General features: G+C 31.4%; 8 protein-coding genes across 9 annotated transcripts in view; 4 read left to right on the top strand and 4 right to left on the bottom strand.

Moving 5' to 3' along the window:
* The first annotated feature begins 432 nt into the window (after positions 1-432).
* LOC119606530 (larval cuticle protein 4-like) lies at positions 433-1,219 on the top strand. The gene is made up of 2 exons (XM_037960069.1): positions 433-725; positions 795-1,219. Exons 1-2 carry the CDS (start codon positions 714-716, stop codon positions 1,143-1,145), a joined length of 363 nt encoding a protein of 120 aa, XP_037815997.1. The 5' UTR covers positions 433-713; the 3' UTR covers positions 1,146-1,219.
* On the top strand, positions 680-5,318 carry LOC119606531 (larval cuticle protein 4-like). Of its 2 annotated transcripts, none has more exons than XM_037960071.1 (2): positions 680-725; positions 4,882-5,318. In XM_037960071.1, the coding sequence occupies exons 1-2, from the start codon at positions 714-716 to the stop codon at positions 5,230-5,232; spliced, it is 363 nt and encodes a 120-aa protein (XP_037815999.1). In that variant the 5' UTR covers positions 680-713; the 3' UTR covers positions 5,233-5,318. The 2 variants fall into 2 exon arrangements, with proteins under 2 accessions (XP_037815999.1, XP_037815998.1); XM_037960070.1 differs by lacking the exon at positions 680-725 and adding an exon at positions 4,585-4,816.
* Positions 1,810-2,278, top strand: LOC119606533 (larval cuticle protein 2-like). The gene is made up of 2 exons (XM_037960073.1): positions 1,810-1,851; positions 1,905-2,278. The coding sequence occupies exons 1-2, from the start codon at positions 1,840-1,842 to the stop codon at positions 2,247-2,249; spliced, it is 357 nt and encodes a 118-aa protein (XP_037816001.1). The 5' UTR covers positions 1,810-1,839; the 3' UTR covers positions 2,250-2,278.
* LOC119606532 (larval cuticle protein 2-like) lies at positions 3,622-4,316 on the bottom strand. Its single transcript, XM_037960072.1, has 2 exons — positions 4,099-4,316; positions 3,622-4,039 (listed from the first exon to the last, which is right to left on the bottom strand). The coding sequence occupies exons 1-2, from the start codon at positions 4,108-4,110 to the stop codon at positions 3,689-3,691; spliced, it is 363 nt and encodes a 120-aa protein (XP_037816000.1). The 5' UTR covers positions 4,111-4,316; the 3' UTR covers positions 3,622-3,688.
* A 2,221-nt stretch (positions 5,319-7,539) lies between the features above and the next one.
* LOC119606539 (larval cuticle protein 2-like) lies at positions 7,540-8,330 on the bottom strand. Its single transcript, XM_037960083.1, has 2 exons — positions 8,039-8,330; positions 7,540-7,972 (listed from the first exon to the last, which is right to left on the bottom strand). Exons 1-2 carry the CDS (start codon positions 8,048-8,050, stop codon positions 7,622-7,624), a joined length of 363 nt encoding a protein of 120 aa, XP_037816011.1. The 5' UTR covers positions 8,051-8,330; the 3' UTR covers positions 7,540-7,621.
* Positions 8,331-14,649: 6,319 nt separating this feature from the next.
* Positions 14,650-15,336, top strand: LOC119606541 (larval cuticle protein 2-like). Its single transcript, XM_037960085.1, has 2 exons — positions 14,650-14,843; positions 14,915-15,336. The coding sequence occupies exons 1-2, from the start codon at positions 14,832-14,834 to the stop codon at positions 15,260-15,262; spliced, it is 360 nt and encodes a 119-aa protein (XP_037816013.1). The 5' UTR covers positions 14,650-14,831; the 3' UTR covers positions 15,263-15,336.
* Positions 15,337-16,633: 1,297 nt separating this feature from the next.
* LOC119606522 (larval cuticle protein 2-like) lies at positions 16,634-17,226 on the bottom strand. Its single transcript, XM_037960060.1, has 2 exons — positions 17,102-17,226; positions 16,634-17,041 (listed from the first exon to the last, which is right to left on the bottom strand). Exons 1-2 carry the CDS (start codon positions 17,111-17,113, stop codon positions 16,694-16,696), a joined length of 360 nt encoding a protein of 119 aa, XP_037815988.1. The 5' UTR covers positions 17,114-17,226; the 3' UTR covers positions 16,634-16,693.
* Positions 17,227-17,825: 599 nt separating this feature from the next.
* The window catches only part of LOC119606537 (COP9 signalosome complex subunit 7), a 57,219-nt gene continuing 52,111 nt past the window's right edge, over positions 17,826-22,933 (bottom strand). Inside the window, exons 4-5 of the mRNA XM_037960076.1 lie at positions 20,965-21,103; positions 17,826-18,186 (exon numbers count right to left, since the gene is read on the bottom strand). Coding sequence (XP_037816004.1) covers positions 18,164-18,186; positions 20,965-21,103 — 162 coding nt within the window. The 3' untranslated portion in view covers positions 17,826-18,163. The remainder of the gene's footprint in view (positions 18,187-20,964; positions 21,104-22,933) is intronic.

Genomic DNA, 22,933 nt, shown 5'->3' with positions numbered 1-22,933 from the left:
GCTATAGTCTCATTTATAGTCTCGTCTATAGTCTAGACTATAGGCTATAGACGAGAGTATAGTCTAGGCTACAGAAGAGACTGTAATCTAGACTATAGTCTCATCTATATAGACTAGACTATAGTCTCATCTATATAGACTAGACTATAGTCTCATCTATATAGACTAGACTATAGTCTCATCTACAGTCTAGACTATTGACGACACGAGACTATAATCGGGTCTATAGACGAAACTATAATCTAGACTATAGTCGAGTCTACAGACGTGACTATAGTCGGGTCGTAACATTAAACAAACCGGCTAACTGCAAACATTTTGTGTTCAAACATTTTCGAATAACGAAGAAATTCTTCTTTACACTTTCATACTAAAGAAACTAAAATTTATATAAAAAACAAAACCGGCAGAAAAAATGCATCACGATCATAAACATAAAATTAATCTAATAAATGCAAACAATAAATTATGAAATAATTTCAACTTTTAAACAAACTTGTTATACTTAGTACACTTTTAAATATAACACAAACTCATATTCCCGAAAAATCTGGATTTTAGTGCAAAAAAAAAAAAAAGTCACAAGTTATATAAAACTAATAATCTAGTTTTAATAAGTTTTAAAAGAATAAACAATGAAATGATATAAAAACGAAAAGAATTTCTAAAAGAGATACAGTTTAACAACTTGCAATAAACCTTTAATAACAAAAATGTTCAAATACGTAAGTTCGACAGATAAAATCCCTTTCCTAAGTAAAAAAATCTTAAATCTCAATTATATTTCTCTACAGTTCCTTCTTGCTGCCTTGATCGCCTGTGCTGCTGCTGGCAATCCTGAGGATGAGCATGCCGAAGCCACTCTCTTGAAATCCGATGTTAGAGCTGATGGTTTTGATTCTGCTTTAGAGACCACCAACCACATCCATCAAGTTGCCTCCGGTGATGAACATGGCAATATTCATGGTGATTTTGAATGGGTTTCTCCCGAAGGTGAACATGTTGCTGTTAAATATGTTGCCGATGAAAATGGTTATCAACCCATCAGTGATGTTTTGCCCACTCCTCATCCCATTCCTGCTGCCATCTTGAAGGCTATTGAATACATCCATGCTCATCCCCCAAAGGAAGAATACCATCATTAAGTTTTGCTTAAAACTAAGATGAACAAAACTTTGCTTAAACTGCCAATAAAGATAATTTCATAAAGGAATTTAAATGTTCTGTTTTTTGTTTTTTTTTTGATAACTAGATCAATCTTTAGTTCGAAGAATGTAATATGGGAAGAATGACTAAGATTGAGAATCATGTCTTTTCGTCAAATATTTATCACTAATTTTGTTGGAATTATAAATTAGTAAATTACTAACTGATCTAACAATTTCTGCAAATGCACGAGCAATTTTACAGATCAGTAAAAAATTACGCACGAGAGGACTATGGTACTACCACATCTATCTAATGACTAACTAACCGTATGATCCTGATATCAAAACGTGATCGTGATTGTATAAAAACATTTAATGACTATTAGATGTTAAGAACAAAATGTTCAAAAATCTGGTAATATTTCACCTCGAAAACAGAAATAAGAATATGTGATCAATTCAATCAATCAATTTCTAACAGAATCGGTTGTTTTATATAAAAACAGGTAACAGCGCTAAATTCGGCAAAACAGAAATGTTTATAATTTTTGAATCTTAAATTTTTATTTGCCGTTATATGCAAATCCATTAAACATTGTTTTTAATAATTATAAATATAAAATAATATTCATCTCAAAATTATTGTGTATAAATACTCTTAAACAATTTCCAATTAGCACATTACACAAAAATGTATAAATTAGTAAGTTCTTGAACAATTTTTAATAAAAAAATATCAAAATTATTACTTACCAGATCCTTATTGCTGCTTTGATTGCCTTTACCGCCGCTGCTAGTGATGATGCTCATGCCGAAGTTCTTAACATGAGATCGGAAATAAGAGCTGATGGTTTTGATAGCGGTTTAGATATCAGCAATCATATTCATCAAGCTTCTTCCGGTGATGAACATGGCAATATTCATGGTGATTTTGAATGGGATTCACCTGAGGGTGAACACATTAAGATTGAATATGTTGCTAATGAAAATGGCTATCAACCTCTGGGTGATGTTATTCCAACACCACATCCAATTCCTGAGGCCATCTTGAAGTCTATTGCTTATAATGAAGCTCATCCCTCAAAGGAAGAACATCATTAAATTAAAAGTTTTAGTTCTAACATTTGCTTCCAACAGCCAATAAATTGCACAGAAAATAAGTTGACAAGAGTTTTTAATTCCGAACTGGATTATGGCTATATTACAGACCTTAGGTGGGACTTCAATAGACTAGATATTTAGTCGAGAGTATAAAGATGAGTATATTCATGAACAGACTGTGGATAAGACCATAGTCGAGACTATAGTATATACTATAGTCCAGACCCTAAAGTTGATTATAAAATAGAATATAGTCTAAACTAAACAATACACTGTAGTCAAGACAATAGATGAGACTATAGAGTAAACGAGATCATAGTCGAGACTATAGACGACTTTGTAACCGAAACTAAAGCCTAAAGTATACAATATAGTCGAGTCTATAGACGGGACTAGAGTCAAGACAATTAATGAGATTATGTTGGAGACTATTGAAGAGACTATAGATGGGACTACTGACGAGACTACAGTCAAAACTAAAGGCTATAGAAGAGACTATAGAATAGACTTTAGTCGAAACTATAGATGAGATTATATCATAGACAAATCATAGACTATATTCGAGTCAACTGATAACATTTTGGGGAAGCTATTGATAAGACTATGGACGAGACAATAGTGAACACTTTAGACCATATTATAGATGGTATGGCTATGTCGACAGTATAAACGAGACTATAGTTTAGAATATAGACGGATCTATAGCCTATAAACGAAAGTATATACCAGACTATAAAGGAAACTATAGTTTAGACTACAGACGAGACTATAGCCAAGACTGCCAATAAATTGCACCGAAATAAATTTAAAGTTTTCAATTTCGAAAATTTCCTATAAAAAAGAGAAATTTACAAAAATTTTCAATCAAAAAGAAAAAATTTTAAAAAGTTTTTATAAAAAAGAAAAAAATTTCGAAAATTTTCGAAAAAAAGAGACAATTTCTAAAATTTTCTATAGAAAAGAGAAAATTTCGAAAATTTTCTATAAGAAAGAGAAAATTTCGAAAATTTTCTATAAGAAAGAGAAAATTTCGAAAATTTTCTATAAGAAAGAGAAAATTTCGAAAATTTTCTATAAGAAAGAGAAAATTTCGAAAATTTTCTATAAGAAAGAGAAAATTTCGAAAATTTTCTATAAGAAAGAGAAAATTTCGAAAATTTTCTATAAGAAAGAGAAAATTTCGAAAATTTTCTATAAGAAAGAGAAAATTTCGAAAATTTTCTAAAAAAAATTTTTTTTCGAAAATTTTATATAAAAAAAGAGAAAATTTCGAAAATTTTCTATAAAAAAAAATGTTGAAATTTTTTATAAGAGAAAATTTCTTTACTAAATTTTCCTTTAGTCCTTATATATAAAAAAATTATTAACAATCTTTTAGATTTTTCTATCTAGTGCTTTTTTATTGTCAGTTTAACCAACGTTTTGTATTCAATTAAATTTTAATGATGGTATTCTTCCTTCTGGGGATGAGCATGGATGTATTCAATAGCCTTCAAGATGGCGGCAGGAATGGGGTGAGGAGTGGGCAAGACATCACTAATGGGTTGGTAACCGTTTTCATCGGCAACATATTTAACAGCAACATGTTCACCTTCGGGAGAAACCCATTCGAAATCACCGTGGATGTTGCCATGTTCATCACCGGAGGCTACCTGATGGATATGGTTGGTGGTTTCCAAAGCAGAATCGAAACCATCAGCTCTAACATCGGATTTCAAGAGAGTAGCTTCGGCATGCTCATCTTCAGGATTACCAGCAGCAGCGCAGGCGATCAAGGCAGCAAGAAGGAACTATTAGATTAAGAGACTTTACTTTTGTTTAACATTTGGATTTCATGTTTTAAACTTACGTATTTGAACATTTTTTGGTTATTTTAGGTTTATTAAAACTTGGTTAACTGTATTAATTTTAGAATCACTTTTCGTTTTTATACCTTTTTCTAAAATTCCGCTTATTTTAAATGGGAGAGTTTGAAAACTAGAATATTCACTATATAGAATCCAGATTTTTGTTCGGGATTTAATCATCAGTAATAACCATAAAATAATAATTTAATCAAGTTTTGTCAACTTTTCTTATTTATTGTTCAAAATTAGATCAACTCTGGTCTATGTTTCTGACAGGTTTAGTTTAAAGTTCTTTGACATTTTAAAAATGTTTCGTCTAATCGTAATTGTATGATTTTTCATAAAAATCTAAAGAGTTAAAAATCTCTATCTCCTGTTGGTTCACCACCCACTTATAGTATTTATTTAAATTTTTGTTTGAAAATGCATGTGAATTTTTTTGAATATAAAAGAGATCAAACCAATGCAAACTATAATTAAATAAAAGACAAAAACCGGATTTAACTTAATTGTTTCAGAACATAAACTTAATCCCATAATAAATTCTGGATTTTATGCAACACTTCTATAAATATAAGAAAATAATCTAGTTTTAACACTCTTCAATATTAAGATATAATAAATAAAATTGAAAAAAAGTATAAAAACGTAAAGAAATTCGAAAATAAATACAGTTTAACAACTTCTAATAAACCTTAAATAACAAAAATGTTCAAATACGTAAGTTCGACAAATAAATTCCGTTTCCTAAGTAAGACATTTTAAATAATTATATTTTTCTACAGTTCCTTCTTGCTGCCTTGATTGCCTGCGCTGCCGCTGGCAATCCAGAGGATGAACACGCCGAAGCTACTCTCTTGAAATCTGATGTTAGAGCTGATGGTTTCGATTCTGCTTTGGAAACCACCAACCACATCCATCAAGTTGCCTCCGGTGATGAACATGGCAACATCCACGGTGATTTCGAATGGGTTTCTCCCGAAGGTGAACATGTTGCTGTCAAATATGTTGCCGATGAAAATGGTTACCAACCCATTAGTGATGTTTTACCCACTCCCCATCCCATCCCTGCTGCCATCTTGAAGGCTATTGAATACATTCATGCTCACCCCCCTAAGGAAGAATACCATCATTAAGTTTTTGTTGAGAAAAAAATGAACAGAACTTTGATTAAACTGCCAATAAAGATAATTTCATAAAGTATTCTAAATGGTTTGCTTGACAATCATATCTACTTATTTGTCAAAAATTAATCAATTGATCTCCTGTGCTTAGTTTTATTATTAGAATTGGTGAGAATACTGAATTGCTAACTAACTGATAAGTGATCACTAATACAGATCGACAATCTCTGAGAGTAAAAGGATACACATCAAATACTGCCTATGAAAATAGTAAACATTGCAAAGATCTATATGGTTTAGTGATCAGTTCCAGTTCAGTTCAGTTCTAGTTCAGTTCTAGTTCAGTTCTAGTTCTGTTCTAGTTCAGTTATAATTCAGTTCTAGTTCAGTTCTAGTTCAGTTCTAGTTCAGTTCTAGTTCAGTTCTAGTTCAGTTCTAGTTCAGTTATAGTTCAATTCTAGTTCAGTTCTAGTTCAGTTCTAGTTCAGTTCTAGTTCTGTTCTAGTTCAGTTATAATTCAGTTCTAGTTCAGTTCTAGTTCAGTTATAGTTCAATTCTAGTTCAGTTATAGTTCTGTTCTAGTACAGTTCTAATTCAGTTCTAGTTCAGTTCTGTTCTAGTTCAGTTCTGTTCTAGTTCAGCTCTAATTCAGTTCTAGTTCAGTTCTAATTCAGTTCTAGTTCAGTTCTAGTTCAGTTCTAGTTCAGTTCTAGTTCAGTTCTAGTTCAGTTCTAGTTCAGTTCTAGTTCAGTTCTAGTTCAGTTCTAGTTCAGTTCTAGTTCAGTTCTAGTTCAGTTCTAGTTCAGTTCTAGTTAGTTCTAGTTTAGCTCTAGTTCAGTTCTAGTTCAGTTCTAGTTCAGTTCTAATTCTGTTCTAGTTCAGTTCTAGTTCAGTTCTAGTTCAGTTCTAGTTCTAGTTCAGTTCTAGTTCAGTTCTAGTTCAGTTCTAGTTCAGTTCTAGTTCAGTTCTAGTTCAGTTCTAGTTCAGTTCTAGTTCAGTTCTAGTTCAGTTCTAGTTCAGTTCTAGTTCAGTTCTAGTTCAGTTCTAGTTCAGTTCTAGTTCAGTTCTAGTTCAGTTCTAGTTCAGTTCTAGTTCAGTTCTAGTTCAGTTCTAGTTCAGTTCTAGTTCAGTTCTAGTTCAGTTCTAGTTCAGTTCTAGTTCAGTTCTAGTTCAGTTCTAGTTCAGTTCTAGTTCAGTTCTAGTTCAGTTCTAGTTCAGTTCTAGTTCAGTTCTAGTTCAGTTCTAGTTCAGTTCTAGTTCAGTTCTAGTTCAGTTCTAGTTCAGTTCTAGTTCAGTTCTAGTTCAGTTCTAGTTCAGTTCTAGTTCAGTTCTAGTTCAGTTCTAGTTCAGTTCTAGTTCAGTTCTAGTTCAGTTCTAGTTCAGTTCTAGTTCAGTTCTAGTTCAGTTCTAGTTCAGTTCTAGTTCAGTTCTAGTTCAGTTCTAGTTCAGTTCTAGTTCAGTTCTAGTTCAGTTCTAGTTCTAGTTCAGTTCTAGTTCAGTTCTAGTTCAGTTCTAGTTCAGTTCTAGTTCAGTTCTAGTTCAGTTCTAGTTCAGTTCTAGTTCAGTTCAGTTCTAGTTCAGTTCTAGTTCAGTTCTAGTTCAGTTCTAGTTCAGTTCTAGTTCAGTTCTAGTTCAGTTCTAGTTCAGTTCTAGTTCAGTTCTAGTTCAGTTCTAGTTCTAGTTCTAGTTCTAGTTCAGTTCTAGTTCAGTTCTAGTTCAGTTCTAGTTCAGTTCTAGTTCAGTTCTAGTTCAGTTCTAGTTCAGTTCTAGTTCAGTTCTAGTTCAGTTCTAGTTCAGTTCTAGTTCAGTTCTAGTTCAGTTCTAGTTCAGTTCTAGTTCAGTTCTAGTTCAGTTCTAGTTCAGTTCTAGTTCAGTTCTAGTTCAGTTCTAGTTCAGTTCTAGTTCAGTTCTAGTTCAGTTCTAGTTCAGTTCTAGTTCAGTTCTAGTTCAGTTCTAGTTCAGTTCTAGTTCAGTTCTAGTTCAGTTCTAGTTCAGTTCTAGTTCAGTTCTAGTTCAGTTCTAGTTCAGTTCTAGTTCAGTTCTAGTTCAGTTCTAGTTCAGTTCTAGTTCAGTTCTAGTTCATCTAATTCTGTTCTAGTTTAGATCTAATTCCGTTCTAGTTCAGTTCTAGTTCAGTTCCAGTTCAGTCTAAGAATATATATGTATTTATAATTTTGGATATCGCGTTCTATCGTTAAAATCTTCCAATCCTTTTATATCTAGCAACTATGCGAATAAGAGGCAAAACATTTGATTCCTGAAGACTTCATTTAAAATCTATAATTTTACCACTAATAAATAATAAACCAACAAAAAAGATTTAATGATTTCGTTTCAATTGCAATTTATTTTCAGTTTAAAAACTTTTTAGTGTTTTAATTTGTTCTCATGAATAAACCACCTAATGATGGGGTTCTTCCTTAGAGGGATGGGCCTTGATGTATTCAATAGCCTTCAAGATAGCCTCAGGGATGGGATGGGGAGTAGGCAACAAATCACTGCTGGGTTGGTAACCGTTTTCATCGGCAACATATTTGACAGCAACATGTTCACCTTCGGGAGAAACCCATTCGAAGTCACCATGAATGTTGCCATGTTCGTCACCGGAGGCAACTTGATGAATGTGGTTGGTGGTTTCCAAAGCAATATCGAAACCATCGGGTCTGACATCGGATTTCAAGAGAGTAGCCTCAGCGTGAACATCATCGTCACCAACGGCAGCAGCGTAGGCAATCAAGGTGGCAATAAGGAACTAAATGAAAATGTTTTATTTAATGTTTTGAGAACTTTTTGTTAATTTTAATTTTATTTAACTTACGAATTTGAACATTTTTGTTTTGTTTGTTAATAAAAGCTTATTAAACTGTACTGTTTTTTGAAATTTGTTTAGCTTTTATACTATTCATTATTTTATATTAGTTAATTCCCGTTGGCTAATTACTGGGTATTTTAAAACTAGATTTAGAATCATTATTTCAATTTCAGGATTTTATTTATTTCATGTTTTAAAAACAGCTTCTTGTGGATTTTAGTATTTTTTTGTGCAATTAGCGCAATGAATATTTATGAATTAAGTGCAATTTTAAGCCGGTTTTAAGTGTGGTTTTAAGTAGATATTTTTAAAAATATTAAAGGTTTTCTAACTGTTTTAAAAATGTACTTGAAATTTCGTGAACTTTTTAAAAATATTACTCAGTTTGTTATTTTATTTTAGAAGATTAGTTAAGCGGAATATTTTCTGTTTCTGGTTATAGATATGAATGAATTTAAATTATTTGCTTAATGTGTAATATAAATTTAAATTAATAAAAATATAAATAATTTTAGATTAATATTCAAAATTAATTCAAATATAGTAGAGCAGTTAGCTTGAATCATAGTAAAACTCCATTAAAATTTTATACATCAATGGAAGTTTAAACTTTTTTTTAACTAATTTCCATTTTAATCGCAAATTAAACTAAACATTTAAAAATCGGTGACCTATTAAATACTAGTAAGAAAAAGAGAGAAAATATAATTTCAAAATTAGCAACATGTACCTGTTTTATATATTTAAACTTTAGATTCATTTAAACAGTTAGTTTTTTTTTTTTAAATTAATTAAATTTTTTTTTTGTTTTAAACTTTCCTTAAACCAAAAATAGAAATGACCTTGAACTGATTATTTAACCATAAACACTTCTGCTTTGACAATGTCAATAAACTGCTTTTAAAGCGGATTCATTTTGACTTCATTTAATTGGTCGTGTGAATGCTAGCTAATCGCACAACGGGTTGAAATGCATAAAAAATCTTGTTCAGTTTATAATATATTTATAGTTGAGGCTACAGCAGCGCCTCTTTAGTCTAGTCTAACGTCTGTTCTATAGTCCAGACTACATTCTACTCTATAGTCCAGACTACCGTCTGATCTATAGTTTAGAATTCAATTTGGTCTGGTCTCTAATTCATACTATAGTCTGATCTATAGTCTAGTCTATAGTCTAGTCTATAGTCTAGTCTATAGTCTAGTCTATAGTCTAGTCTATAGTCTAGTCTATAGTCTAGTCTATAGTCTAGTCTATAGTCTAGTCTATAGTCTAGTCTATAGTCTAGTCTATAGTCTAGTCTATAGTCTAGTCTATAGTCTAGTCTATAGTCTAGTCTATAGTCTAGTCTATAGTCTAGTCTATAGTCTAGTCTATAGTCTAGTCTATAGTCTAGTCTATAGTCTAGTCTATAGTCTAGTCTATAGTCTAGTCTATAGTCTAGTCTATAGTCTAGTCTATAGTCTAGTCTATAGTCTAGTCTATAGTCTAGTCTATAGTCTAGTCTATAGTCTAGTCTATAGTCTAGTCTATAGTCTAGTCTATAGTCTAGTCTATAGTCTAGTCTATAGTCTAGTCTATAGTCTAGTCTATAGTCTAGTCTATAGTCTAGTCTATAGTCTAGTCTATAGTCTAGTCTATAGTCTAGTCTATAGTCTAGTATATAGTCCAGTCTGTAGTCTAGTCTTTAGGCTAGTCTATAGTCTAGTCTATAGTCTAGTCTATAGTCTAGCCTATAGTTTAGTCTATAGTCTAGTCTATAGTCTAGTCTATAGTCTAGTCTTTAGTATAGTCTATAGTCTAGTCTATAGTCTAATCTATAGTCTAGTCAATAGTCTAGTCTATAGTCTAGTCGTGTGTAGTCTGGTCGTTAGATCAAATTATAATCTCATATATAGTTTAGACTACAGTCTGGTCCATGGACAAGATTACAGTTTAAACTTTAGTTCAGAGTATAACCTCGTTTATAGTTCAAACAACGTTCTGAACTAACTGAAGTCTGGGCTAGTCACAAACAGTCTGTTCCTTAGTTTGGACTATTCCAGACTACATACTGAACTATAGTTCATTTTAGTCTTATCTATAGTTCAAACTATAATCTGATCTACATTCCCAACAACAGTCTGATCTACAGGCTTATCTATAGTCTACAGTCTGGATTCTAGTCTGAACTTCACGTCCTTTAGTGCGGACTTCAGTGCGTTCTCTCAAATGGATTTGAAATATTCAAAAGTTAATTTCGTCAAATATATGGACAGCATACCCGATCTATAATTATCGAATACATGTCAGCGGTAAATTGATTTCAAACTTCTATGCGGTTAGACAAACTTGATAGTCGTAACATTTGGGCCAGATTTGTGTTATATATAAACCGATTTAGTAGATTTCATATAACAGACGATTTGATATAACAAACAACCCTGAATTTTAAAATAAACATTAACTTTATAGGCCCCAAAAAATAAATGCATAAATTTTACTATGAATTATTAAAGTTTTCTAAAAACAATCAACTTTAAAATCTTTTATTTCAAAAGTAGAGACCAAAAAAAAAAAAACAATAAATGCAATTTGCATACAAAACTTCAAGTACAAATACATTCCGATAAAAATGCACAAAATGGTATGAATAAAAAATTTTATATATTTTTTTGACAAAAGAAAAATTGACAAGCTATATAAAATATAACTGTAAATTGAATAAATAATAATATTTTTGGACAACCAGTTTTTTTGTGTGTTAAACAAAAAAATGAATAAATTAGATAAATATTAAAAATATGAAAAAAAAAAATTAACAAGAAAAGACATAGGAAGGGAGGCAGTACAGTGGATACATTTGGAGTTATTGGAGGGAAATGTTAAGAAAATTTAGGGGAAAAAATATTTGATCATAATTGTAATAACTAAAGTTTGGATTCGGAAAGTTCATTCCTTTAAAGTATGGACAGACATACAAATTCAGATACTTCGATTATATCTCAACCATTTATAGACTGACTTAGTTGACTTAAAGGACCCAAATTCTCGATAGTTGGACAAATATATAGTTAAGGATTCCCTATTAAAAAAGTTTTTCGAAAAGTTGATTTTAACTAATGAGCGTAAGGACGGACATGGCAAGGTCTAGATTATAAACTAGACTGTATTCCCGATTTGAATAGATTTTTTTGTTGTACCCAAAATCTTTAAATTTCGTATTATACCAATTTAATCTCAAACATTAATTTAGGTGGCAATTTGATTTACGACTATTAATTGTTTCTTTCTTATCATATCCAAAAAATCTCCATGCTCTTGGCAACGATTTACTGGTGGGTCTGCTGGCTATAAAAAAACCTGACAGTTTGAACTCATAAAATGAATGACAACAATTTTGGTTTTTTCAAAATTATATAAATTTATGTTAATTTTTGGTTTATAACTTCATTCATGTTTTTTTTTTAATGTTATGTATACCAAACTAATTTTTCTCATATCAATTCCAAATCAAACAGTTTATCATATCGTTTCTTTAAAGTGTTAATTTTAGTTTATTTGTCTTACTCATCATACCTTAATTGTAGCCATAAACTGTTTTTTTTTTTTTTTGTCTTCTAAAATCTTTTGTATAAATTAATGACCGAAATGTCAAATGGTGTTAAACAACATCTTTGTTTTGTTGTTTAAAAAAATATATATATTTTTCTTTTCGTTAAATTAAAACAGTCGTACAAAAAAAAAACAACAAATAAAAATAAATAAAAATTTAAATAGATTTTAGATTTAAACCAGTTTGTAAATTTATGTTTTAACAATAATAGAAGAAAGTAATAATAATCCTAAGATACATGCGCAAAAAAAAGTGAATCTGGTTTCTACCAAAAATAGTTACTAAATAAAGCGCAGTTTGACGGAGAGCGCTACTTAAGAATTTACAGACAATACAATTAATCGTGATCTATGATAACATGTCTGAGATGAAACACACGATTAATCAAAATAATCTTAAGAGGGAATATTTGAAAACTTAGATTCGATATACATCTTCTCCTAAAATGAAATAAACTTTGCGAAATATCTAGATATCTCAAGGACCTCAGAAAAACGAAATGAGTTAGAACTAAACTAGAACTGAACCAAACTGAACTAGAAATTAACTAAAACTTAAGTAGAAATAAACTAGATCTTAACTAGAACTGAGCAGAATTAGAATAAAACTAGAACAGAACTAGAACAGCACAAGAACAGAACAAGAACTGGAACAATACTAGAACTGAACTAGAACTGAACTAGAACTGAACTAGAACTGAACTAGAACTAGAACTGAACTTGAAATGAACTAGAACTGAACTAGAACTGAACTATAACTGAACTAGAACTGAACTAGAACAGAACTAGAAACAGAACTAGTACAGAACTGGAACAGAACTAGAACTGAACTAGAACTGAACTAGAACTGAACTAGAACTGAACTAGAACTGAACTAGAACTGACTAGAACTGAACTAGAACTGAACTAGAACTGAACTAGATCTGAACTGGAACTGAACGAACTGAACTAGAACTGAACTAGAACTGAACTAGAACTGAACTAGAACTGAACTAGAACTGAACTAGAACTGAACTAGAACTGAACTAGAACTGAACTGAACTAGAACTGAACTAGAACTGAACTGAAATAGAACTGAACTAGAACTGAACTAGAACTGAACTAAACTGAACTAGAACTGAACTAGAACTGAACTAGAACTGAACTAGAACTGAACTAGAACTGAACTTGAACTAGAACTGAACTAGAACTAGAACTGAACTAGAACTGAACTAGAACTAGAACTGAACTAGAACTGAACTAAACTGAACTAGAACTAGAACTGAACTAGAACTAGAACTAGAACTGAACTAGAACTAGAACTGAACTAGAACTAGAACTGAACTAGAACTAGAACTGAACTAGAACTGAACTAGAACTGAACTAGAACTGAACTAGAACTGAACTAGAACTAGAACTGAACTAGAACTAGAACTGAACTAGAACTGAACTAGAACTGAACTAGAACTGAACTAGAACTGAACTAGAACTGAACTAGAACTGAACTAGAACTGAACTAAACTGAACTAGAACTGAACTAGAACTGAACTAGAACTGAACTAGAACTGAACTAGAACTGAACTAGAACTGAACTAGAACTGAACTAGAACTGAACTAGAACTGAACTAGAACTGAACTAGAACTGAACTAGAACTGAACTAGAACTGAACTAGAACTGAACTAGACTGAACTAGAACTGAACTAGAACTGAACTAGAACTGAACTAGAACTGAACTAGAACTGAACTAGAACTGAACTAGAACTGAACTAGAACTGAACTAGAACTGAACTAGAACTGAACTAGAACTGAACTAGAACTGAACTAGAACTGAACTAGAACTGAACTAGAACTGAACTAGAACTGAACTAGAACTGAACTAGAACTGAACTAGAACTGAACTAGAACTGAACTAGAACTGAACTAGAACTGAACTAGAACTGAACTAGAACTGAACTAGAACTGAACTAGAACTGAACTAGAACTGAACTAGAACTGAACTAGAACTGAACTAGAACTGAACTAGAACTGAACTAGAACTGAACTAGAACTGAACTAGAACTGAACTAGAACTGAACTAGAACTGAACTAGAACTGAACTAGAACTGAACTAGAACTGAACTAGAACTGAACTAGAACTGAACTAGAACTGAACTAGAACTGAACTAGAACTGAACTAGAACTGACTAGAACTGAACTAGAAACTGAACTAGAACTGAACTAGAAACTTAGAACTAGAACTGAACTAGAACTGAACTAGAACTGAACTAGAACTGAACTAGAACTGAACTAGAACTGAACTAGAACTGAACTAGAACTGAACTAGAACTGACTAGAACTGAACTAGAAAACTGAACTAGAACTGAACTAGAACTGAACTAGAACTGAACTGAAACTGAACTAGAACTGAACTAGAACTGAACTACGACCTGAACTAGAACTGAACTAGAACTGAACTAGAACTAACAAGAAAAGAACTTGAACAGAACTTGAACAGGGGAACTAAAACTGAACATAGAATTGAAGTAGAACCGAACTACGTATAATACAACTTTACTGATAAACAAATTATTAATATTTTGCTGTAGAGTTTATTATAAACATAATAAACATATTTAAATGTAGACAAATTCTTATGCAATTTCTTTTTCTCTTCTTACAAAATGCAAGTTTACTTGGAAATGCATAAATTTATACATGAAGCTGTTATATAAGAAAATTTTAGAATGTATCTTCTAAAGATGAATTCATTTAATATTTAACAGATACAAACTGTACAAATATTTACTTTTATTCTACAAATACATAGCATGTATAAAATATGTAACTTACACTTGAGTGAATAATTGCTAACAAATATAAAAAAAGTCAAATATGTTAAAATGCATATTAGCAAAAAATAAACGAAAAAAATTAATTTCAACATACATATTAAAATTAAAAAAAAATTTTTTAAATTTCTTAATAATAAAAATATATGTCAATAACTTAAAACATATAAATATGATAATAAGTAGTAATTATCTAAATGTTTTATACTAAGTACAGGTTTAGAAAGTCATTAAAAAATTATTAATAAAAATATATGGCATATTCATTAAACTAATTAAAACTGGCTTAATTTTAATATAAAATTTGTTCTTATAAACACCAAAGGAAAAATTTTGAATAAATAGCTTTAATTCAGCAGAAAGTAGTATCAATTGGAATTAACACCAAAAATCTACAACATGTTCAAATATGTAAGTTTATTTGTGTTAAAGAAAAAAAGGATTTATTCTCAAATTTCTAATAATTTAATTTCGAATTGCAGTTGCTTATTGCCGCCCTCTTGGCCTGTGCCTATGCCGAATCTGATGAGGTTCATGCTGAAGTCAAGGTCTTGGATTCTGATGTTCGTCCCGATGGTTTCGATTACCATTTAGAAACTTCGAATAGCATTAACAGCGGTGCCAGTGGTGATGAACATGGTAATATTCATGGTCATTATGAATATACCTCTCCTGAGGGTGAACACATTAAGGTCGAATATGTTGCTGATGAAAATGGTTATCAACCCAGCAGTGATGTTTTGCCTACACCTCCTCCTGTACCCGCTGAAATTGTTAAGGCTTTGGAATATTTGCGTTCTCATCCTGCTTTTGAGGAGAAACACCATTAAAGAAAATATTATGTTTATATTGAGCGATCGTTCAATAAAAGAACATTTTGAATAAATCGAAAAGCATGTCTGTATATGAGAGTTTTTAAGAGGTCGTGGGGTTTGAATAATGCAAAGGTCATATTATTAAATATGTAATTGTTTAGATTGAGGCCAATTTTGTACTCAAGAGTACTATTGGGTTAGGTTAATGCCTTATAGAGCAGAACATAGACAAAGCAAATGCTCAACAATTTCTTCTTCGTCCTTATTGTGACTACTTCTACAGTTTAAAATGTAGTCTCCTGAGTAAATCATAGAGTACAGTGTGAAGATGGCTACCAACAAAAATCCTCAGTCTTGAGAGACCCAGGTGATTATCTGACAAATGTAAGACATTCACATAAAAAAAAAGGATCACCAGTTATAGTGTACATTTCCCTCGTTCAATCATTATGATATTTCCAGATGCACCTGAATGACGCGGAAACCGAAGCAGCTTTAAGTTGAAATGTTTCGAGAAGCGGTCGACATTCGCGAACTAGTCTGGATGTCGTGTAGAGTCCATATAGAGATCTTATAGCAGGTTTTCTGTCAGTACAAGTTTGGATATTTTTAGTGTACATATATCCTGTAGCAACTCATCGAGTTTACCACCCTTTTAATGGCCTCAAGTTCCGCCTGTTAAATGCTACAGTAATGCTGTAGCCTGAAATCCACGCTTTTATTAAAACGGCGGATGTAAGAGATACTTCCCACAGCTGAGGAAGATCTGGATCTATCAGTATCCTAGCTGTGAAACGTTTGTTAGAAAGAAATATGTGAGAGCATCCTAAAATAGACGTTAGGCCGATATAGTTAGACATCAAGGAGCTAGCAGTGATAAGTCTTCCAGCAGTTGAGTGTCAATGGTTTCCTCATAAACTCGTGAGGCTCCGATTCGGAGGAGTAATCATTAAAGGAAAAATTCTTACGGAAATTGAATTGGCAAAATATTGTCGATATACATAGCTATCGATCTAATCTATCTATCTATCTATCTATCTATCTATCTATCTATCTATCTATCTATCTATCTATCTATCTATCTATCTATCTATCTATCTATCTATCTATCTATCTATCTATCTATCTATCTATCTATCTATCTATCTATCTATCTATCTATCTATCTATCTATCTATCTATCTATCTATCTATCTATCTATCTATCTATCTATCTATCTATCTATCTATCTATCTATCTATCTATCTATCTATCTATCTATCTATCTATCTATCTATCTATCTATCTATCTATCTATCTATCTATCTATCCATTGCTTGATCAAAGTTTTCATATTTTAAGGACTTGACCTTTGACCTCGGTCAAACCCCATACAAAACATACAGTAATATTTATATACTCAATATTTATTTAATGATCGCTCAACATTAACAGATCGCATTTCTTTAATGATGCTTCTCCTCAAAAGCTGGATGAGAACGCAAATATTCCAAAGCCTTAACAATTTCAGCGGGTACAGGAGGAGGTGTAGGCAAAACATCACTGCTGGGTTGATAACCATTTTCATCAGCAACATATTCGACCTTAATGTGTTCACCCTCAGGAGAGGTGTATTCATAATGACCATGAATATTACCGTGTTCATCACCACTGGCACCGCTGTTAATGCTATTCGAAGTTTCTAAATGGTAATCGAAACCATCGGGACGAACATCAGAATCCAAGACTTTAACTTCGGCATGAACCTCATCGGAAACGGCATAGGCACAGGCCAAGAGAGCGGCAATGAGCAACTGTTATAAACAAAGGATTAATTAATTTATATTTGTGAATAAAAGATCTTAAGTCCTTACATATTTGAACATTTTGTAGAATTTTCTGTTGGTTTATTGACTAGTTGGTTATAACTTTGAAATGATACTAATTTCTTTAAAATTGCAGACTTTTATGCAAAATTATTTTGTATTGAAACAAATAAAACGGTTCTTTTAAATAAAATTTATCCCGTTTTTAATTGAAATCATTAAAATTATATCACTCAATATCAAACATGTCTTAGAGCAATTTAAACTAAATTTCGTTAGCAATTACGCACTACAAAATATTTAAATTATGCATAATATTATTATATTTTAAGAATTTAATTATTAACGTCAAGCAGCAGACGTCTTTAAGTTAACGGATCATTCGTAGGAAACGTGATCTGTTGTTACTATACCTGTCTTGTTATGAAATTTAAAGTATTTATTCATTAAAATATTTGTCTAAATCCAACAACCTGCAACCTTTAATAAAATATTAATAATATTTGTATAAACACAATTGCGTTGGTGGGTCTCTGAGGAAAATGTTTTTTCTTCAGCAACATGAAAATAGATTTTATATTTTATTTCTTACCTTTCTTAATAAATTGTTTACAATTATGAAAATAAAACCAAATTAAAAACAACAATATTGTAAAGAAAATTTATACAAAAATATTGCAAAACAAAAACTCTTAAAGGTCGATATTAGAATAAACAATAATTTAAGAAAATAAAACAAAAATTTAACTTTAATACAAAAAGATAATGTTTATTTAAGAAATTTTGACATTTATTTGAAAATTTACATTGACATGTGCACAAGTAGTAAGAAAAAAGCAAATCATTTCAATATTATCTCACATTCTCTTCTTTCTGACGTAAATAAGGAAATATTAAGAGTTATAAAAATTCAAAATTCAAATAAATTTTTATACATGATTTACTTTATTCCAAATAAAAATCCATTATTTAGTTTATATCTCATATGCAGGAGGAGTATGATGATGACAAAATTCTTGTTGTTGCTGAAGATGGTTATGAAGTTAATATAACCCTCCTGCGTTTGGTATTCAAGCGTAGGAAAAAAAATTATACTTTACTTTTCTAACTTTACTTGCTGAATTTGAATAAATCTGTAAGAAAACACATGGAAAAAATGCAAAAAAAAAAACAGAGATATGGAAATATATTATTTAAATAAATCATTAAGAAAATAGAAATACTAAGTAAGTTTGTAATGTTATTCCATGGGGATGAATAAGTTAATGATGGGGTTGGTAAAAGCTAGCCAGAGGTAAAGGGCTGATGAAAAGTTTTGAAAAATATTTGAAAAGTGTTCTAGTTCAGTTTCGTTCAGTTCTAGTTCAGTTCTAGCTCAGTTCTAGTTCAGTTCTAGTTCAGTTCTAGTTCAGTTCTAGTTTCAGTTCAGTTCTAGTTCAGTTCAGTTCAGTTCTAGTTCGTTCTAGTTCTAGTTCAGTCAGTTCTAGTTCAGTTCTAGTTCAGTTCTAGTTCAGTCTAGTCCAGTTCTAGTTCAGTTCTAATTAAGTAGTTCAGTTCTAGTTCAGTTCTAATTAAGTTCTAGTTCAGTTCTAGTTCAGTTCTAGTTCAGTTCTAGTTCAGTTCTAGTTCAGTTCTAGTTCAGTTCTAGTTCAGTTCTAGTTCAGATCTAGTTCAGTTCTAGTTCAGTTCTAGTTCAGTTTTAGTTCAGTTCTAGTTCAGTTCTAGTTCAGTTCTAGTTCAGTTCTAGTTCAGTTCTAGTTCAGTACTAGTTCAGTTCTAGCTCAGTTCTAGTTCAGTTTCTAGTTCAGTTCTAGTTCAGTTCTCGTTCAGTTCTAGTTCAGTTCTAGTTCAGTTCTAGTTCAGTTCTAGTCCAGTTCTAGTTCAGTTCTAGTTCAGTTCTAGTTCAGTTTCTAGTTCAGTTCTAGTTCAGTTCTAGTTCAGTCCTAGTTCAGTTCTAGTTCAGTTCTAGTTCAGTTCTAGTTCAGTTCTAGTTCAGTTCTAGTTCAGTTCTAGTTCAGTTCTAGTTCAATTCTAGTTCAGTTTTAGTTCAGTTCTAGTTCAGTTCTAGTTCAGTTCTAGTTCAGTTCTAGTTCAGTTCTAGTTCAGTTCTAGTTCAGTTCTAGTTCAGTTCTAGTTCAGTTCTAGTTCAGTTCTAGTTCAGTTCTAGTTCAGTTCTAGTTCAGTTCTAGTTCAGTTCTAGTTCAGTTCTAGTTCAGTTCTAGTTCAGTTCTAGTTCAGTTCTAGTTCAGTTCTAGTTCAGTTCTAGTTCAGTTCTAGTTCAGTTCTAGTTCAGTTCTAGTTCAGTTCTAGTTCAGTTCTAGTTCAGTTCTAGTTCAGTTCTAGTTCAGTTCTAGTTCAGTTCTAGTTCAGTTCTAGTTCAGTTCTAGTTCAGTTCTAGTTCAGTTCTAGTTCAGTTCTAGTTCAGTTCTAGTTCAGTTCTAGTTCAGTTCTAGTTCAGTTCTAGTTCAGTTCTAGTTCAGTTCTAGTTCAGTTCTAGTTCAGTAGTTCAGTTCTAGTTCAGTTCTAGTTCAGTTCTAGTTCAGTTCTAGTTCAGTTCTAGTTCAGTTCTAGTTCAGTTCTAGTTCAGTTCTAGTTCAGTTCTAGTTCAGTTCTAGTTCAGTTCTAGTTCAGTTCTAGTTCAGTTTTAGTTCAGTTCTGGTTCAGTTCTATTTCAGTTTCTATTTCAGCATCTAGTTTAGCTTGTATTTCAACATCTAGTTCTGCTTCTATTTCAACTTCTAGTTCTGCTTCCATTTCAGCTTCTAGTTCAGTTCTAGTTAAGCTTCTATTTCAACTTATAGTTCAGCTTCCATTTCAGCTTCTAGTGCAGTCCTTGTTCAGTTTTTATTTAGAATATTGATCACAGAGTGATCAGCTTTCTCAAGAAAATGTTTTGCTAAAGTTCTAAACTTTCAAAATTTCACCAAAATTTATTTTTTCACAAATATTTTTTCACATAAAATTTAATTTAACACAAAATATCACATTTTCACTAATAATTTCACATATCACTAAAAATTTCACTTAAATTTTTCACTAAAAATCTATTTTTCACTAAAATTGTATTTATTTTTTTCTTTTTTTTTTATTAAAAATTAAATTTTCGATAAAAATATTTCACCAAAAATCTTGTTGAACACTAAAAATTCAATTGTTAACTAATAATTCAATTTTTCACTAATAATCAAGTTTTTGAACTAAAATTCAAAGATTTAAAAATTCATTATTTTCACAGAATTAAAGTTTCGACTTTAAATTGATTGCAAAAAGAAATAATCTCCATGTGTGTCAGAAAAAGTGGAATATCCTGCATAAAAAAATCCGTTGAAGAGAAACCATTTCCGCATGAATAAATTCAACTGCTAATGAAAAGGGGTAGCTAACCCTAAACACAACTGCTTAATGTTAACCCACTAAGAGGGAACAAACCTGTTTTTATTATTACACTACAAATCGCTCTTGAGAGACAGGTCCATTTTTTATATATTGTTATAACTAGAAACGTCTATATTTTTATAACCCTTTGTGCCCTTTAAGGGTTAATAGTTAAACTATCATTCACTCTTAGTATTCATACTGTCATTTTGGCTTTGTTTAGTTGGGGAAAGGGAACCATAAATTCAATCTGTGTACTGCTCACTTTGTCAGTCAAGTTAAGGAAAACAGTTTGTATGTTTAGTCATGTATTTTTGTTTGTAACTTTTGTCCCGTAACACACACAACTCAGTAAGTTGCCATCAAAGATAACCAACTAACTAAGAAAGAATCAACAAGGATGAACACTAAACAACAACAAAAACCACAACTTTTAGCCACCACAATTGAATGAATGATTGGATAGATAGATGGTTGGATGTTTGACTAACAGATTTTTAACTTTGTTGTTTTTTTTTTCATTGCGTGAAACTTACCCGTTGATCGTGATGGTTTAACTTTAGAACTTTTTTTGCGCGCCTCCTGACTGGTGGATGAGGTTTCACGTGAATCGATTTGCATGGCTTCATCATTGTCATTGATTTGTGTTTTTAAAACTTTCTTCAAATTAATTATCTGCAAGGAGGTGAGGAAAACATTGTTGTTTAGTATTTTCTTTAATTTATCTTTTTACAACAACAACTATGAATTTTAAACAAGTAGAAACGTGAATTCCTGCTTGTCCTTTGTTTTGCTTTTTTTAACAATGAAAACTTTTAATTAAATTAATAATTACTTGTAATTGAGTAAAATAAATACAGGAATAATAAAGCTATGGAAATTGTTAGAAACTTTTTAAATTGTGCTGTTGTCTTTGTTAATGTTGTTATTTTAATTTTTCAAAGTTTTTCCGCATTAATTTAAAAACAACAAAAACAGTTTAAAATAAATAATTTTTTATTTTTCAGGAATTTATTTAATGAGTCATGTTTAGGTGTTTTGGCATTTGATTATTAAAATAAGTTTTAATATATCAAAGAAATTAGGAAAATATTAAAAATATGAACTACAGAACTGAACAGCAAGAACTAATATTCTACAGGTCAGTATTTAGATCTGGCTATAGATCTGTTAATAGCCTCGAGTATATTCAGTTCCAGTTTAGTTCCAGTTCAGTTATAGTTTAGTTCCAGTTCAGTTATAGTTCAGTTCAGTTCTAGTTCAGTTCTAGTTCAGTTCTAGTTCAGTTCTAGTTCAGTTCTAGTTCAGTTCTAGTTCAGTTCTAGTTCAGTTCTAGTTCAGTTCTAGTTCAGTTCTAGTTCAGTTCTAGTTCAGTTCTGTTCTAGTTCTGTTCTACTTCTGCTCTAGTTCAGTTCTAGTTCAGTTCTAGTTCAGTTCTAGTTCAGTTCTAGTTCAGTTCTAGTTCAGTTCTAGTTCAGTTCTAGTTCAGTTCTAGTTCAGTTCTAGTTCAGTTCTAGTTCAGTTCTAGTTCAGTTCTAGTTCAGTTCTAGTTCAGTTCTAGTTCAGTTCTAGTTCAGTTCTAGTTCAGTTCTAGTTCAGTTCTAGTTCAGTTCTAGTTCAGTTCTAGTTCAGTTCTAGTTCAGTTCTAGTTCAGTTCTAGTTCAGTTCTAGTTCAGTTCTAGTTCAGTTCTAGTTCAGTTCTAGTTCAGTTCTAGTTCAGTTCTAGTTCAGTTCTAGTTCAGTTCTAGTTCAGTTCTAGTTCAGTTCTAGTTCAGTTCTAGTTCAGTTCTAGTTCAGTTCTAGTTCAGTTCTAGTTCAGTTTCTATTTCAACATCTAGTTCAGCTTCTATTTCAACTTCTAGTTCTGCTTCTATTTCAACTTCTAGTTCTGCTTCCATTTCAGCTTCTAGTTCAGTTGTAGTTCAGTTTCTAGTTCAGTTCTAGTTCTGTTCATAGTTCAGTTCTAGTCAGTTCTAGGTTCAGTTCTAGTCAGTTCTTAGGTAAGTTGAGTTCTGTTCAACGTTTGTCTGTTCCGTTCTGTTCGTCTGGTCTGTTTCTAGTTCTTTTTCTAGTCTGTTCTCGTTCTGTTTAGTTCTGTTCTAGTTCCGTTTCTAGTTCTGTTCTAGTTATGTTATTAGTTCTGTTCTAGTTCTGTTAGTTCTGTTCTAGTTCGGTTCTAGTTCTGTTCTAGTTCTGTCTTTAGTTCTGTTCTAGTTTCTTTTCTAGTTCTGTTTAGTTCTGTTCTAGTCTGTTTAAGTTATGTTCTAGTCTGTTCTAGTTCTGTTCTAGTTCATGTTCTAGTTATGTCTAGTTCTGTTCTCGTTCTGTTATTTCTAGTTATGTTCTAGTTCTGTTCTAGTTCTGTTATAGTTCTGTTCTAGTTATGGTTCTAGTTCTGTTTCAGTTCTGTTCTAGTTCTGTTCTAGTTCTGTTCTAGTTCTGTTCTAGTTCTGTTCTAGTTCTGTTCTAGTTCTGTTCTAGTTCTGTTCTAGTTCTGTTCTAGTT

This window comes from Lucilia sericata, unplaced genomic scaffold (assembly GCF_015586225.1).
Source record: "Lucilia sericata isolate MDLA Ls3-8-SP2 unplaced genomic scaffold, ASM1558622v1 Contig000597F_arrow, whole genome shotgun sequence".
Lineage (NCBI taxonomy): Eukaryota > Metazoa > Arthropoda > Insecta > Diptera > Calliphoridae > Lucilia > Lucilia sericata.
Note: the sequence above shows the minus strand (reverse complement) of the source record. Positions and strands in the feature narration are given on the sequence as shown.